The sequence below is a fragment of the Lissotriton helveticus genome, chromosome 3_1, assembly GCF_964261635.1.
Source record: "Lissotriton helveticus chromosome 3_1, aLisHel1.1, whole genome shotgun sequence".
Classification (NCBI taxonomy): domain Eukaryota; kingdom Metazoa; phylum Chordata; class Amphibia; order Caudata; family Salamandridae; genus Lissotriton; species Lissotriton helveticus.
In genome coordinates this window covers 167,875,658-167,893,881 of record NC_136061.1, presented here as the reverse complement: position 1 = coordinate 167,893,881, position 18,224 = coordinate 167,875,658, and the positions used below count along the sequence as shown (strand labels likewise).

At 45.2% G+C, this 18,224-nt stretch overlaps 1 protein-coding gene across 7 annotated transcripts in view; it reads right to left on the bottom strand.

Moving 5' to 3' along the window:
- TSPOAP1 (TSPO associated protein 1) overlaps positions 1 to 18,224 on the bottom strand; it is a 3,238,928-nt gene that overhangs the window by 2,519,211 nt on the left and 701,493 nt on the right. For all 7 annotated transcript variants that reach the window (XR_013608584.1, XR_013608585.1, XM_078679480.1 and 4 more), the window contains exon 4: positions 3,072 to 3,200. Coding sequence is in view for 5 of the 7 variants with exons in the window: in XM_078679480.1 (XP_078535606.1) it covers positions 3,072 to 3,200 (129 nt within the window). In the remaining 2 variants the exon portion in view is untranslated. The remainder of the gene's footprint in view (positions 1 to 3,071; positions 3,201 to 18,224) is intronic.

The window sequence follows — 18,224 nt, the reverse complement described above, 5'->3', positions numbered from 1 at the left end:
GCTCATATGCCCAGTCCTCTTGTGACTGGCAATCCTGTGCCAGAGGGTCCTGAGACCCCTCCCAATCACCACCGTCATCAGTCTCCTGTAACCCAGGGTCAACAGACTGGACCTCCTCATGGAAATAGAAATCTCCAAAGGCCGTCGGAAGCGGCGTCCAACGGCGTCGTTCCAGCGCCAGAGTCGGACAGAATGGAAGATTGGGGACGGCGTCCACAATGGGCGCCGAGGGCGACACCCTCGGGGCCGGCGCCGGTGAGGTCGACCGGCGACGACCCGGATCCGGAAGCGGGTCCCGTGAGGTCCCGCGGCGCCGGGACCGAAGTCGCCGGCGGCCGAAGCACCCGGCGGCGTCGGGGCCGAAGCGCCCGACCCGCTAGGGCCTCCAGCCGGGACCGCTGGGCCTGAAGGCGCCGTGGGGCCCGGCCGAGGAGGGAGGGACTTCATGGCCATGAGGTACCGCTCGACCTCCTCCGGCGTCGCGCCGTGCCCAGGGACCCGAAGGTGTGGGGCAGGTGGCGACGCTTGCGACTCCCGCGGAGCCGCGTGGGCGGTGTCGCCTGAACTCCCGGCCGCATCGTGCGAGCGTCGGGGTGGGTCGGAGGAGCGATGATGCCGCTCCGACCTCTCATGCCTCTTAACTGAGGACTTGGATCCCGACGACCGATGTCCACTCCCGGAGCTGCGAGGACTCCGACCCCGCGACCGGTCCCTCGACCTCCCGTGGGACCGGGACCTGGAACGGCGCGGGGCCGACTGCCGGAGCTCGAGTCGCTTGCGGGACCGCTCCCACCTAGCCTTCGACGTCAGGGCCCGGCAGTCGGAGCAGGTGCGGTCGTCGTGGTCGAGGCCTAAGCACTTCAGGCACCGGCGATGGGGGTCCGTAACCGACATCAGTCGGTCGCACTTCGAACAGGGCTTGAACCCGGGCATCCCTACCGGCACCGATAGAGTCGAGGACTCAAGAAAGAAAGGATCGAAAAAGATCAAAAAGTTTAGTCAAAAAATGACTAGGGGTAGAGCTTCTCCGGATCTGCGCTAGCTGGCGCGGAAAAAAGAAGAACTGACGTCAGCGCGCATGGGCGGCGTCTAAGTACTCCGACTACGTCATTCCGGCGCTAACGACGCTGACGACGGACGCGGAGCCGCAGACGACGCCTACCGACGCGCAGGGGTATTGCTACGCAAAAAATGTCCGGATCCAGTCTGACGCCTGGGGATATTCTAAGGTAAGGAATCTATCACTAACGTGTCTCTTTCAGATCCTTTCTTTTGCTAGTAAGAATAACCTTTGCCTTGTTGTTGCTGCTCATAGGGCCAATTAAGGGATTGAACACCCCACTGAGGAAAGTAGCAGTATTCTCTTTGCCTGTAGTGAGATTTGAAGAATTTACTTTTTCTTCAAGAAATTCAGCATTTAAAGTCTCAGCCTCATTCTTCATCAGTGCCATTTATTCTACTATATAATGACCAAATAAGTAAGAGCCACAGAATGGTAGACTGAGTATTTGTAATTGTACATATGGCTTTCAAAAAGTAAGGACTAACCATGAAGAATGGTATATGGTACACTCATGCAGTAACCCATTGCTGCTAGTTCTGCCGTGTCAATAGCAGCACTGAAACTAGGTAAAAGACCAGGAGACCGTCACAAACTATTTACTCAAACTTTTGTTTGTGATGTTTTTAACAGAGCTTCTGAAAATGACATAAAGCTATCCCAAATCTGTTGATTTTGATGACCCAATAATGCAGTAGCACTTCCATGAGGCCTTTAGCTGCTGTACCGAGTGTCTTCTTACCCACGGCATTCATTCTTTTACTCTATCTGGAGGTCGCGATGACTCTGGGGCCTTAGTGAGCTCCTTTCTCACAGCCAAGATGTTCAAAGAATCTGGCTTAGGGTCTGTCTTTAGAAATTCAGATCCTTTTTTAGGTGATCTGTATATGTTCTTTTTTATCTGCTCACACCATGGCAGGAGCGAGAAATGTCTCCTGTGCCAACTCCAAGTAGCCTGATATTAGTGTATGGAGAGGTCTGGTTATGTCTCTTGGTGGTAAGGTCTCCATTATGACTAACAACATGTTTGCTGAATTTCATAAGGGTGTTTAGTTTTAAAGCACCCCATGCCAATATAGGTGGCAATGGCATGCACTGGTGAGGCCCTTGAATGAGACCCCATCAAATTAGTCAGTTTGTAGGAAGACACTGAATCTCAATCATCGGTAAAAAAAACAAGATGCTGGTGACAGTGGGAGATATGGTACGTCTATGCTTACTTAACGTATGTTATGGATCCAAATCCTTTAATAGAGTTGCTAGAAGAGGTCTCCTGTCGTTTGGCGATCTCGGTCGCATGATGGCAGCTTTCTTATATATGATATGGATGTATGCATTGAAACCACCTGAGGAGGAGGTGACAGGTTCAGAAGCTGTTGTAGTGTTTGCACAGGATCCTCTGATAGGATGAAAAATCCCAGAAATCCCAGTGGTGGAAGAGACTGCTCTAGAGAAGGTGAAACCCTTAATCATGTATTAGGCATGAAGACTGCTACTAGAGATATGCTCAACGTCAACTGCCTTGACGTCAATTTATGTGTCATCAAACGATCGTGCGACAGTGATAAGGGCTGCCGGTGAACGGACCGATGGCATATGCAAAGATGTAGGGCTGGAGTGTTTCAATGTCGAAGACGTGCCCAACCGGTGTCAACCGTGGTGTTTCCACACTGAATGTCAGCCTGTTCTTGCTGATGAGAAAGTTGGCAATGATGCTTTCACAGATATTAAAGTCTGTGTCAGTGACCAGGAGTGACATGGATGCGAAAGATGTTTTAATTTCTCCTTCGTCCTTAATCTCCTCTACCTGGATCTCCCACTGTGAGAACCATTAAGTCATGAAAAGAGGAGATAGATGAGCAGCTGTTTCAATAAATGGATGAAGTTAAATGTAAGTATAATTCAAGAATAAAACACAGTTAACATACAAGAATAGCCATCAATGGCGGTAAAGGAAGCAAAAATGGAAACATAAAAATGACATTTAAGTAAAAAAAAAATATGCACTTACCACTTTAAGGTTAGCCTCTTGTAACTTATGTGCCCTCTCCTCTAACCGTTTAGCAATTACAGCCAATTCAGCATTCTTCTTCTTCAGCCTTTTAACCTTTTCTTCGGTTTCAGGGAATGTGTTCTTCCGCTAAAGAAGAGAAAATAAGGCAAAGGTGAATATGGGTTGATCAGAAGAGAGCACCACACCTATTTTGGTCAATAAATTCCAGAATAAAACGATACAACATGAAGACCTTTACTTTGTATGTCTATTAAGGGAAACACTATCTAAAACGGTATCCAGATGAAAGAAGGAATAGTTTCTTACCTGTAACTCAAGTTCTCTTTTGGGGGTATTTTCATGAAAGGTCATAAGCACTTGAATAGTCCCACCCATGTGCTGGGACCCCAAGGCACTTATTTAGATATATCTCCTTAAGTAGATATTTTTCGCCTTTCTCCAGGAAGGCCTGTAAAAATACTTGAGATAGAAAAGACAATAATGCAGCCTAACTAAATAGGCTACAAAGGCCACAACTTCATCTTGAAGTGAAAAAGATGCCAGAATACTATGTTTTGTGCAATTTTTTTATGGTGTTTAACACCCAGAAAAAGCCCCCTTCACATCACTCCTTTTATCATGATAGAGATGAAAGGATCGGACACAGTAGCCCCCATAGGCTGCCATTTTATGTCTTAAACTAGATGCTGTGACTAAGAAAACTCAGAGACCACCAGTATTCCGGAGGGCATATTGTGACAGTTAAATCCGAACTTCCCAATCCCCTGTTCGCTGGTTCCACTGGTCCTCCAGACATTCCTGCAGGGGTCTCATGTGGAGACGTGCGTTCGGTGAGAAATATGCAGGACGCCATGGAGCCCAGAAGAGAGGAGTGCGACATTGACATGAGAGTCTGAGCCTTCCAAAGGATCGAAAAGCGTCTCTCCTCCGAAGGATACACGTTTGCCATATCGATGGATGCTCCCAGGTATTGTAGGTACTGACAGGAGTCGAGGTAGACTTCGTTTGATTCACGTGAAGTCCTAAACAACGGAGAAGGTCGGAGGTCCAGTTGACATGTTTTTGAGCCTCTTGATACGTGGATGCCTTGATCAGCCAATCGTCTAGATAGGGGTAGATGAACACGTTGTGTTTTCTCAAGTGGGCAGCCACCACCGCCATGCACTTGGAGTAGTTCCTGGGTGCTGACTTCAGGCCGAATGGAAGCACACAGTATTGGTAGTGGTTGTTTGCCGCTGCAAATCTAAAGAACTTGCAATGTTTCTTTATGATGGGAATGTAGAAGAATGCTTCCTGTAGGTCTACTGCACATAACCAAGCCCCCCGTTGTAGTTGAGGATAGATCTGGCGTAGTGCTAACATCAGGAATCTTTCTTCCTAATCCATTTGTTTGCCTCCCTTAGATCGAGAATGGGTCTTAACTCATTCTCATCTTTCTTTTTTACAAGAAAGAATCTTGAATACAGCCCTTTTCCTCGTTGCAGTGAAGGAATAGGTTCTACTGCCTTTTTTCATAAGAGAATGTTCACATCTGCTTGTAATTTCGATAGGTGGAATCTTAATTGTTTTGGAGGCACTGATGGTGGAGGGCTGATGAATCGTAGAGAAGATCTATTGCACACAATATTCAGAACCCAATTGTCTTGTGTGATACTTTGCCACTCTGCCAAGAAGCGTGAATGCTTCCACCTACCAAAGTGGGTAACGGAAGAGGGGGAAGATAGGATTCAGGGCTTGAAGACAGTAGGCAACTTGCCTCCTTGTGGTGTTTGTTGTCCTGACTTTCCTCTTGGTTGCTTTTTTTGATACGGTTGGTAAGATCTTTGATACGATTGCTGTGTAACAGACTGACGACCCTGATACCACCAAGGCGTTTGAACCCTCTGTGTTGTATATCATCTTGAAAAAGGACGGAAGGATCTTCGCTGTTCTTTGGGTGTCTTGAGACCCACCGCTTTCAATGTCTCCATTTCACTTTTCATGCATGCCATCTCCTCATCTGCATGAGAATCGAAGAGCGTAGTGCCAGAGAAAGGGAGATTTTTGTATACGCTGCCGCGCTTCAGGCTTCAATGAAGTCAAGCGAAGCCATGAATGCTGCCTAAGTGCCACTCTATAACAATATCCACGCACAGCTGAAAGTGATGTGTTTTCAGCAGCGCTAATAACCTGGTTAGAGACCATACGTCCTTTCATTAATATTTCATTAAAATCCTCCATTTATCTCTAGGTAGATGTTCATCAAATTGTTGGAGCGACTCCAATAGTGCTTGGTCATATCTACCTAAAAGTGCTGTTGCATTAGCAGCCTTCATGGAGATTGCTGCTGTGTTGCACACTTTTCTTTCTACTGAGTCTATTTTACAACTCTCTATACAGGTGGTATGTTGTTCCTTAGGAGCCACCACAATGACTGAGTCTTGGGGCTGGTCCGTCCTTAGGGATGTGGCGTCCTATTACGGAGGGCGATACTTCTTTTGCAGCTTGGATGGTGCTGGCTTAATAGAAGATGGTGTAAGGAAGAGTTCAATCATGGGTTGCAAGAGGCCTGGTACCAAAGGGAGCAAAGAACGCGATGCTTGTCTTTGCTGTAAAGTCTCAAATATGACTGAAGTTGATGGAGTAGGAACCGACATAGAAATGTCCATCGAACCAAATCTTCTTGAAGAGTTGAGATATCATCAATTGGAGAAATCCTTTGAGGAGGAGAGTTCGATAAAGTAGGTGAGTATCTTCCTGTACTTCTAGAGGAAGTATGCCTGGTGTGTCTAGAACGGGATCTTCCACCATGATGTCGGTGGTGGGAATGCATACAGGAACATCTACGTGGATGAGAATGAGCCCTCGTACGAGACCTGGATCTCAGCCCTCTTGGTGGAGTAGAAGGTGGAGGTGGAGGAGGAGGAGGAGGAGAAGACAGAGGCAGAGGACGAGGCTGATCAGCTGGACGATGAGGAGGAGACTGAGCAGGTGATACGGTCAAACACTCACACCCAGTCAAAAGATCTAGATCTAGATCTTTTGACTGGGTGTGAGTGTTTGATTGATTCAGATGCTCCGTCCATCACCACCCCCTTTTGTACCGCTTTTGGTTGCCATAAGTATGGCAGGGTATGCTCAGACGTGAGTCCCTTGCTCACTTTGCAACTGGATTCAAGCAAGCCGGGCTGAAGACGGCTGGAATGCCTGAAACCGGTCCTCGGAAGCTTGTTACCGGTCCAGGGAAGACATGGCTTGGCAGTTCGGGCTGGACTGTTCTCATGGGGCACAGGGTCAGACTGATTTGCATATAGCCATGTCTGAACTGGGGTGGCAGAGTGGGCTAAAGAACGGTGATGGATTAAACCCAGATCTTTTGACTGGGTGTGAGTGTTTGATTGATTCAGATGCTCCGTCCATCACCACCCCCTTTTGTACCGCTTCAGGATTGTTAAGGCCTGCCATAGGAGTGACTTATAGGTGCATATGTGTCTATATATAATGGTAGGTATAGGAATACTATACCTAAGCAAGGGGTGATTACACGACCTTGCCCCAGCTGAGTGATCAGCAAGTTAGGTCAGTTTGGATGGCCAGGTAGGGTGGCATAAGATATGCTGCAGCCCCTGGTAGGCCTTGGATGCACCTATGCCCTGGGTACCTATGGTACATTATACAGGGGCTCATAAGGTGACCCAATCCAATTGGTGATGTACCTAAAGTACATGGAGTCCATTTTACAGAGAGAGCAGATAGCCTGGGGCCCTGATTAGAAGGATCCCATGCCAACTAAGTCGAAAACCAGCTAAACACAAGGCAAAAATCTGGGGTAACTATAGTCAGGTATCCACCTTCCTACAGGTCTCACAGTGCATATCGGGCTCTATGGTACTGATATGAGGTGAGAGTGGAAGGTTCATAACCCTCATCTGAGATTACCTCTCAACTGCGTACAGCTCCCTCTTGAAAAAAGGTTCCATCTTGATTATACCTATTGTCTGTGATGCACGGGCAACATCCCTTTCTCTCCCGGTTGGGAACCACGAGCACCATTCGAGCAGAACATGGGGGGAGTACAACAAGGATCCCGTCTGTCTCGTCAGCATGTTCTGCCATTCATGTATCACTGAGTTTAAAGAATCAAGGGTACTATGCCACCGTACTAGCACTTGAGGAAGCGTATCAGGATCAGCGGCATCCCTCTTAATATGTTGATGCAGCAATGCCTTAAGGCCATGCAGCCAATAATGTGCATGTGAGCTCTGGAGCGCATGATCATTTTCATAAAGGAGATGGGCTCAATCAAGGATAGGGGTACTTTAATCCATTGAGCTACATCATTCTCCAGTTTATGAATTTCTTTTCCATAGTTATCCAACAGCACTCTATACGAGTCTGGGAGGATTTGTATGCCTTGGTAGCGCACAGAGTCCGTTGCCACCAGCAAAGGGAAGTCTAGGTTTACAGGAGTCATAGATGGAGTCAAAGGGAATAATGGATTTATCCCAATTTACCCAGAGGCCCGATAACTTTCCATAATGAACAACCTCCATAAGTACAGGGGTAAGATGCCTCTCCGGGCCTTGGATATAAAGCAGTGTGTCGTCTGCGTATGCAGACACAATTAAGCGATAGTCGGGGCATCGCAATACCCCTTTGCCCATGGTACTCTCAAAACGCACGCCAGGAGTTAAGCCACTAATGCGTATAGTAATCGTGATGGGGAGGTGACAATATTACCCATTCGTATCCTGGCCAGAGGAGATGTGTACAGTACCATAACCAAACATACAAACACTTTACCAAGCCAGATGCGATAGAGTACCGCTTTCATAAATGTCCACTCCACAGAGTCAAATGCCTTTTCAGCGTCTAAAAAGACTAGGCTCACCTGAATGGGTTATCTTTCTGATCACATGCAATGATGTATGACACAATTCATCTAGCTCCAATTGGCTTAGATAATGCAGGCACAGCCAATAACTGAGAGATTGCTGTTTGGTCTAGCATTAATCGTTTGTGCTATTGGAGTAATAATGTAGAACACTTATAAAATTTAACCCATGCAGGAGAGAAAAGAGTTGCAAAAATGTTGGACAGGGAAATGTTCTGGTTAGTAGGAAAATCTGAAATTGCCTTAAGGAGGAATGAGTTGGAGGGGAAACGCTTATGATTATAAATCACCTAATGTTTCCCTTCACAAAGAGTTTGCAGATCCTACAACTGCATAGCTGGAGTGATAGCCAACAGTACTTATTATGCAACTCTGCCTCATGCAATGGGTCGAAAAAGGTCCCCATTAACTTAGAAGTGTAACAATTATTAACCATAGAGGATTACATATCTTTAGTAGAAGCAAGGGCTCTACTCTCTCTCTGTTCAGATCGGATACATCTTTATTCAGTTTACAAAGTTATTTTCTTTTAGCAATAATCAGTCAATATAACTATCATAAAATCCATGCTCGCATATTTATAGCAAAAATTCAACAATTTCCACTGCCCATCCAACTCAAACTCAGTATTATTAACCAAAGGTACAAAGTGCCGATGGAAACAGAACCCAGTCAAGGTAATAATAAAAACAAATGTCACAAGCTCAAATAGACCAGCCCTCAGACAAAACTAAAAAACAAAGTATTAAAAGGCTCAAAAAAGGGGCCCATATCTCTCAGTAATACCATAAAGACCCTAGGGTAGATGTAAACACAGATATAAAGTGCCTTATGCAAAGTGCGAACATAATTGTCACAACAGAATTGCTATGGTTCTTATGTTACATGGGGAATATTTATTTCCCCACAATATTTCCTAAACGAACAACAGCAAAAATGAATTTGCAGACCATCAACCAAATATATACTGACTGTAAAAGCTGTACATAAAATAGGACTGGTCTCCCCCTTCTGATATTTAAGAACTTTAATAACGGCATGAAGAACTGTTTTCTAAGTACAATGTATAGTTTACAGAAAAAGAAAAAAAGCTGCATTGTGTGACTAGAGGTTGAATTACAAGGGCAGGGCTCAAGTAGGGAGTCACAATATACATTGCTAGCATATGAAAGCAAGAGATGGGCGATGCCGAACCTGACCCTGATAAATAAAGTTTATCAGTGGGAAAATGGGAATTTAAGATAAGGTGCTGTCATATACCCGAGTTAGGTCCGGTAGGGATTAGTACAGCTCTTTCATGTACACAATCCTTTTCCCCAAAGTTGTCTTCTTTTTGTCACATCGAAGTGTGACACACATTTGCATTCATGACCCTTGGACTAGTTTCGTAGAAACACCGAACTTGCTGACACAGAATACTTCATGAGAATACTATCACACTGCATTGGCATTAGGTGCAAGCCTCTCACGTGCAGTATACTAATGTGTTTATTATTACATCCATATGGTGACTTGGTTATCTATAGAACAGAAACAATGGTTGCCTGATCACAATCTTGGCCAGAGGCAAGGATGCAATTTCTATATATAGCCTTTGTTTCCTGGAATAATCAGAGGAAACAGTTCTGCTGATCTCGAGGTGTCCCTGCAGGCTGATGCCGAAGCTTTTGCCTGGCAGCTGACTGACATCTCCGTGAGGGGTGTCTAGATGGTGACCTAGACGGGGTCATATACTCTTACCCACAAGGTAAAGGGGTTAGATCATCCAGATGGGGGGGTTTCTTGGCAGATCATACAATCACACCCTAGACATGTAGGTTAGGGTTAGCATCGCAAGGGTACGCCCGAGTGTTATCATCATTTATATATATATAAATATAACCTGTCTCAACAAGATGGTGGCACTCTTTGTTTTATTCACTGTTTTGACACTCATTATAACTTTTGTCTGCTTCTATTAATTATCACAGCCTATATTTTCCATACAAGAATCACTACGGTTCAATAAATATTGAAAATGCCCCTTCCGGTACTCTTTGTATATTTCTCAGAGAAAAAGAAAGAATGAGTGACTGAGTGAAAGTTTCAAGTCTGTTCCTGAGGGTACAGAGTTGTCATGTTAAGTGGTTGCTAGAACTGTTCATTCCCTGTTCAGGTTTAGGGGGCTAACGGTGGCACTGTGAGCTAGCTGACAAGGGACCTCATATCTTATGGTGTGCATGGATTCAGTATGGCATCATCCTAAGTTTATGTCATCTGCAAACACGCAGTTCCTACTGATCAGTGGAAACTACACAACATGGCTCCGACAGATGCTCTGAGAGAGGACGACGGTCAGAGCGAGCATCAGAAGAGCACATGAAACAAAGAAAGGACTCAACGCTAGTCTCAAAACATAATTAAGCAGGAAGATAAACCAAAAATATCAAAACCTCAATTTAAAAAGAAAAAGGTAGCAGGACTACATGTTAAAGTTCGCTCACATGGGCTACAGATTAAATTTCAAAATGATAAAAAAATTGCTCACCTCAGTGTCCTATTTCTGGGATATGAGCTGTAAAGTGAGGTCCAGAGAGGAAAAAGATTCCTTTTCTTTAAATAACCTTCACACACTCTAGTAGTGTCATGCTTCATCGTCAGGTTCACCCCGACTCCCAAAGGTCAGGGTGGGCTCAACAGTCTTCCAGGGAGCAATTAAAAAAACAGCACAGGGAGGCATAAATATTAAAAATCCTACGGCTTACTCCAAGGTATCCTTGTATTAGCGGAGTAGTCGCAGATGTTAAAACTAAAAATATAAATGTAGGTTATTAGGGTATAATGGTCCTATGACCCCACACCAACATGTTTCAGCCCCACTCTAAGGCCTAAGTAGGTCTGGGGCTTTCTTCAGGGTGATATGGCTCATCTCCCTGGTGCGTAAGCTCTTTGAGCTGTCTGATTTTGTTAAACGCATGTATCTCTGTGCGTGTCTGGGCACTGTATATACTTGCCCTTTTCTTTCTTTTTTTAGTCCAACCCGTTGGTGTTGGACTTTGTTTCTCGGAGCGAGAGGAAAAAGGGTTGCCCTGTAGTCACACTTTCATGAAGGGTCCTACCCTACTTCCGGCCTTATGGGTCCTGCGTCTCCCAGCCTATTATTAAGCGGTGTCCCACAAAAGAATATCATGCTTAGCACTCAATATAGAATACCGTAGGTGGAATAATCTTTGTTATGTGTGACTAGAATTAGGGAGGACATATACCCCCTGCTTCCCCTTTCATAAGGTGGAAGGACCTCTCTACCCTCTGAGTCTGAAAGAGGGATCACCACTCCCTCACTCAGATGCCAAGTATATAAGTGTAGGCAAGAGCCTGGCAATGCATTTTTTGGGGAGGCGGGGGCAAGGGGGTGGTATCCTGACATGCGTTGCTCCACCCTCCAACAATACGGTTTACAATTCATATCAGGATTTCTCAATTTTGGCAGAACATACATTCCTGATTACGTATAATGTAAACCATTCTATGACTTTGTTTGTCCAGACTTTTCAGGCACACATTGGACACAAGAACATACAGAAATGTTATGCTCCATTCAAGGAGACATGATAGCAGCTACACACTAACGCACACATATATATGCGACATCAGGGTACACATATCTCACGTTCAATTCAGGTGACACAGTCCCAATTGCATACAAATCGCATCTCAATACAAGTGCTGAAATGCATTTTACAACAACTGAAAAGATTCTGACAGCAGTTCAGACTGCTGTACTGAGAACGTGTGCCCTGGCACAAGGGAAACAACTGATTGTCATAACCCCAGTACCAACCGTAGAGGCTGTTACCAGAGCTAGTGTTCTAAATGCAAAAGCTCTACATCTCAGATGAATGTAATGGGCAAACTCACTCACTGCAACAGACAAACTACAGATTTGATGCTACATTACAAACACAAGCATTTCTCCAGTATGAGCAAGAATATCCTCTACCTAATGAAATAATGCCTCTAGATTGCTAGGACTACATCATTTACACTGATGGTACTGCACAACCTGCCATAGGGATAAAACAGCAATATTCAGCCACATGTGCAGCCATAAAAGGCTGAATGCCCGATGAAACCTTCCATCAAGAAAAAACCTACATGCAGTCACTCGGTGATTGCACAGCACAGCTGACGGAACTTAAGGCTCTAGTACTTGCACTACAGAATACAGATGTTGGATTCCCCACACTCAAAGTGTGTGATTCGTATTACTGTCTTCATTATTGGAGTCAGAATGGATTCAGAGATTCAAAAGGCTGCACAATAAAGCACAAGTTGCTTTGAGAACAGGTGGCAAAGCTGAAGGGATGCTTGCCATGGGCTCATGTTATACAAACACAGAGTCATCAGCGTGTTGGTGTGCACGTAGTAGCAGGGAATTCATTAGGCGATGAAGCCACAAAAGATACAGTTCACACTTGCTGGCTGTCAATGCTCAGATTCTAGGAGTGGGGGATAGAGTAATACCAAACAGTGATCGCAGACTAGGACTATTACTGGCTGCACATACAGGTCAGGCTTTGGCACATGCAGGGGTGACTGCTAACATTTCTTTAATGCAGCAACACTAATGGTGGCCGGGTCTTTACAAACAGACTATGGTCTTGGGCCTGAGACATGACATCTGTCAGCAGATGAATGGTTCCACAGTAACTCGCCCTCCCCCCAGACACCTCTTTTGATTTAAAACAAGCATTTGGCTTGTGTGTTTCTGGGCCACTGCAGCAGCCTATCATTGGATGGGGCTTACAACTACATCTTGTGGCAGTGGATTCCTGCTCTCGATTCCTGTGGGTATACTACAGCGATCGGCTGATGCCGGGACTGTTATAAAGGATCTGCGAGTCTTTCTCGGAACATACGCAGTTGGCACATTATATTTCGAGAAGGGTATGGTGTTTAACTCTCGGACTTACAAAGAGGTCATGGAAGGTTTGGGTGTGACCCTAATGTAGCATCTCAATACCATCCCAAGGGAAACACGGTTGAGGTGAGGAAAAACTGGCATTTAAAGCAGTCTTTAACAGCAAGGGTATTAGGCTCTGGTCGTAGTTTGGATCCATCACCTGTATGGGGTCCAGAGGGTTTTGAATAATTTGCCAAGAAAGTCAGTGGGTGGTCGTACTCCTTATGAGATTCTGTTTGGGGTAAAAATGTGGGTCCTATATCTTGATAGTGCCAGTACAGTGGCAGCAGAAACAGCATTTGACATCAATGATTGTTTGGTTCTTTTACAGGAATTGAGCGATTGCCGGGATGAACAAAGTAACGTCACTGTAGAGGTGAAGGTTGTTCCGGCAAGAACAGGCTGGATCCAAAAGATCGGTGATCTGGTCTGAGAAAAGACAGTGAACGAGTTTTCCTATCCTGGCTGTTGAAGGTACAAGAATTGTACTTCTTCCGCCCCAGTCGGACACAGAGACAAAAGGTTTGTCACCATTGTTCTGATCAAACCACACTATATGGACGATTCTCAACAGTAAACCATGTGGAATTCTGGGTAGTTACAAATCTCCTCGCACTGCCGTTCAGATGGAAGCTTTAACTGCAAATGAAGTCTTCTTTCTTCAACATGAGGCAACAACAAACAACAATGAAGTACGGCTTCTACCTGTTTCAAACATGACTACTGTGCAGTTTACAAGAACAGAAACAGAGATCTCAATTCAGAATCCAGAGATGAACAAGATTTAGTCAACAGACCACAGACTGTGTCTAATTTGAATCAGCCTGCAGAGCTGCTCAAGATATAACGGATGGAGGCTGGATACTTCATCGACTTTGATGACTTCTCCTCCGACGCATCAGAGATTCCACCGTCCGCCCACCCCTGCCATTCGATCTAAAGGTGCATGTCTTCTATTGTTGGCTGAAAAGAACATACCTTGTTTCTCCATGGTTACACCTTTAGATTACAGTTGTATTGCATTTCATAGAACTATGGATTGGTTTTGTAACTGTGTTCTTAGTTCTCCTAAAAGGACACTTTATCCCAGAAAGCTCTGCCCTACATACAACTTTGTTCTAAAGCCACATGCATCATCACACCATGAACAAAGATACTTGTCCCTGGTAAACATTTCAGCTGTTGCACAAGTTACTTACCTTCGGTAACGATATATCTGTAAGAAACAGTAGTTCGTGTTAGATTCCTTACCTTAGAATATCCCCAGGCGTCAGACTCGATCCGGAAAGTTTTGCGTAGCAGTACCCCGTGATCGCCGGGATGACGTCCCCTGAGTACTTAGATGCTGTACTCGCACGCTGACATCAGTTCCATACATAGCTTTTCGCGCCAGGAACGCAGAGCCATGATAGAAACCGACACTGGTGCCAGAAAACTAGGGCCCTGAAAGGGATGACCTTAACCCTAGATATCGGTTCGCAGAATGAAGGACTGGACTTTTAACAGTACCAGCGGTGCCAGGGAACAACACCTATAACCTTCATGGGATACCTGTTTCGGCGCACAAATTGCAGAGACACGGGATACTTCCTTCGGCGTCAAAGATCAGCGTTTATTACTGCAGGGAGGCAAAAGTCACAAGAAGTACAACAGTGTGTAGGTTCTGAGAGTCTGCTTCAAATTGAGTTTGTAGGTCGCTCTCTTTTATACAGAATGTTGCCATTGCATAACATGTGGACAAAAGATTACAATCTAGTTCTCACAGTAAACTTCAAAGAGGTCGCTTTCATGTGTTCAGAATCCCGGAACATCATTACAAATAGCCATGCCGGTTCCCAACTGTAAAAGTACATCTTCCCACCATTAGGCACACCCATTAGAGTTGTAAATGACAAAGAAGAAGAGACAAGAGCAGCTGCAAGGAAGTCAGACACGTGTAGAGAAAAGAGTGTGGGGGTAATATCGGAAGCATGATCGTAGGATCAAAGAGTTGGATCCATCGCCTGCAAGGCTGTCACAATAAGCCGGCACGACCAGATTACCCTCAAGCTGAGCCATTTGCCTTTGCTGTGTCATTCCTCCGGCCATAAAGACGCATGAAAGGAATATGCGTCTTCCGTAAGGCTTGGGAACTAGAGGGTCAGGGGGCGAACAGTTATCTGCTCGCTGACTACGTGAGGGCAAGAAACAAAATGGATGCCGTATCTAAAATGGAACCCGAGGGTTCAGATGAAGAACGCGTAATATTAGACGAACCCTGGCAGGTAGTGTAGCGAAATTTCGCACACTTGCCGAACTCGTCATTTGCGGTTCGTAGATACCAAACTCGTCCATATTCGGCAATGCCCAGAACATCGTAATAATTTTTACGGAACCTCAGACGGTCCTTTTGCCCTCATGTAGGCAAGCACTAGTCGGAATCATAATCGATTTCGATACTCATCAGATCACTCAGATGTTGTTGATACATTATTCGATCCTTCAATGCCTCTTTGGTGACAACGGGCTGTCTTATACACGTCGTAGCACAAAGGCCACATAAGGCAGGACCACATTGCACACAAAGACAACATGAGAACAGAAATGTCACAACAACCCCTATGATCATCAGAATCTTCCAACCCCAAGTCGATATCAGACCCCAAAACCATCCCAGAAGCGTCCAATTTCCTTCGTCCACGTGTATGGACTCCGAAATTTTGTGCAACTTAGAGATGGCTTGATAAACCATTGGAGCATTATCAGGTATGAATATACAGCAGCTCGAATGGATGACTTTACAAACCCCACCTCTATCTGCTAGAACGATATCTAGAACCATACGGTTCTGCAACGTCATCAGTCTATCCGCCTGAACTTCGGCTGTTAAATTTCCAAGGGCATTTGCAGTTATGTTGGCAGTTGATTCTACTACACGAGTTAACTGTCTCAGGTTCCTGCTATTAACCATCGGTCCCCAGAACGGTAGGAAACCCTTAAAGAAGTCTCCCGCTTCTTGTCCGGAAGTATCTTCTTTGCTAACCACACCTCTCACAATTCTATTTCTGTGATAATCAGAGGCCACAGTGAAGGTCGGAGGCAAAAGATTTGCAATATAGCAGGTACCCGAGAAGTCATGAGGTAACCACGTATAGGCTCGATCATAACATACAAAGTAGGTACCCTTGGCAGGCAGGAAGACAGGAGAAGAGAGCGTCGGTAAGACATATGTCTCGGTACAAGCACTCTCCCCAAACTGAGCTCTCGGATTTCGACCAAGACCTTTCAAGCAGAAATTACCAAGGTGAGGTACAATCCATATTGGTGGTGAGCTTTTAAGCTGCCTCTCACCCACTGATAAGCTGTACTCAGCTTCACTTAGTTCCTTATATGCTCGCACCTCTTCCTCTGGGATGAGCGATGCGTCAAAAATATCTCTATCTAAGTCTGCAATAGCTCTCGCCAGAGTCTTGTGGTACGGGCCAGGACCAGAGTTTGCTGAGCGTGGTTCTCGATGGGGGTAGGAATCTAGTGCGCTACGGAACATAGTTTGTAATGCTCGAGCTGACCCTTGTGCACTATAAGGCAGAACTAGGTACGGAATACCTTTATCCATAGTATGTGGCATTAACCCACACACCCAACAATTGGTAGTGTTTACCACTAACTGATGCTGATGCAGGAGTTGTATAAAAGAGTTGTTTCTGAATTCCGCACGTCTGATTTGTTCGTGTTGAGGCAGAGGATAAAAGGAATGTGGAGAAACAGTAGAAATGAAATATTGATCATGAGATGGAAGAGTAGGTGTAGCATAAGACAATAAGAACTGAGACCCATAATATATTCCTCCTACCAATAGCAAAGATATGATGACAAACAGTATGATTACTTGTGAGAAAAACCATTTTGTATGACATATTTTCTGCAATGTAGATCTTTGCGCCAACATTTCTTCTCTTTTCGACAGCTCAGACAATGATGATTCCATCCCCTAACGACCGTCCGCGACGTTCTTGACGCACTTCGTTCTGAGTAGCGGTTATCAATTCCCAGGAATTCCCAGAAATTGATAATAGAAACCAACCTTGTGTCGATAGCTGCTAAACAGAAAGAAGTACCCGCACGGCCTTACGGTCAACCTGGATGGTAGGTTCTAGCTAGATAATGTTCTTGGCTGTACGAAAAAGAAAAAGATACACAATATATATAATGTCCACTGTTTTCAGAGTAACGTAGAACCTATAAACAAAAAAATCTTTTTATTTATGGCTTGTTCGTGGACGAAGAAAATATCGGCTACTTCCAGGGCGAGTCTGATCTTCAAACAATGGATTGGACGGCAAAGGAGTGTTCAATTGTTCAGGCAATTGTTCAACAGTCAAATTTTCCAAGGTTGACGTGGAGGAAATTGTTTGAGAGGAGTCAGCAACGGTGTCAGATACAAGCCGAGCTTCGCTGAATGGAACGAAACGTGGTGCAGTGTCGGTCTCAGATGAAGAAAGACCTCTTCTTATCCAGGTGTCCGATGGCAAAGGAAGCGGGACTCTCTTCATGTGGGTAGCATGTACCCAGTTCCGACGTCCGTGTAGTCGAACCGCCGTTCTCGTAGCCAGCTGTACCTGAAACGGGCCCACAAATCTTGGTTCAAGGTTTCGTTTTCGTCCGTAGTTTCTGACGAGGACCCAGTCCCCTGGTTGAAGTCGATGACCAGGACCCTCTGTTTGTGATGGCAGAGACTCAAAGACCTGTTGATGAATCAAACTCAATTTAGCAGTCAGATCATAGAGATAATCAATCAACATAGGGTATTCAATTCTGTCAACTTCCTTAGGTCTTGGGACTCCCCATATATTAGCAGCACAACCGAACACAATCTCATATGGGCTGAGCCCTACTCGAGAGTGTACAGTTGCCCTGGTCGACAGGAGAGCCAGAGGCAAAGCGTCGGGCCAAGATAAACCAGTTGTTGCCTGAATTTTAGCCAATTTCAGTTTTAGAGTGCCATTATATCCCTCCACCAAGCCTGCTGATTGTGGATGGTTTGCACTATGACATTTTTGTACTATCCCTAAACCGCGACACACACTCTTCATCACACTCCCAACAAACTCACTTCCGTTGTCCGACCATACGACCCGAGGCATTCCATACCGAGGAAAATATTCTTTGAGCAAAATTTTTGCCGTGGATAAAGCCGTATTATCCTTAAGGGGGTAGGCCTCAATCCACCTAGAGAATGCACACACCACAACCAACACATACTTCAAGTTATTACATCGGTCCATGTGGATAAAGTCCAACTGGATAACTTCGAAAGGGTACGTAGGAGGGGCAAAATGACCAGGTGGAGTGGGGG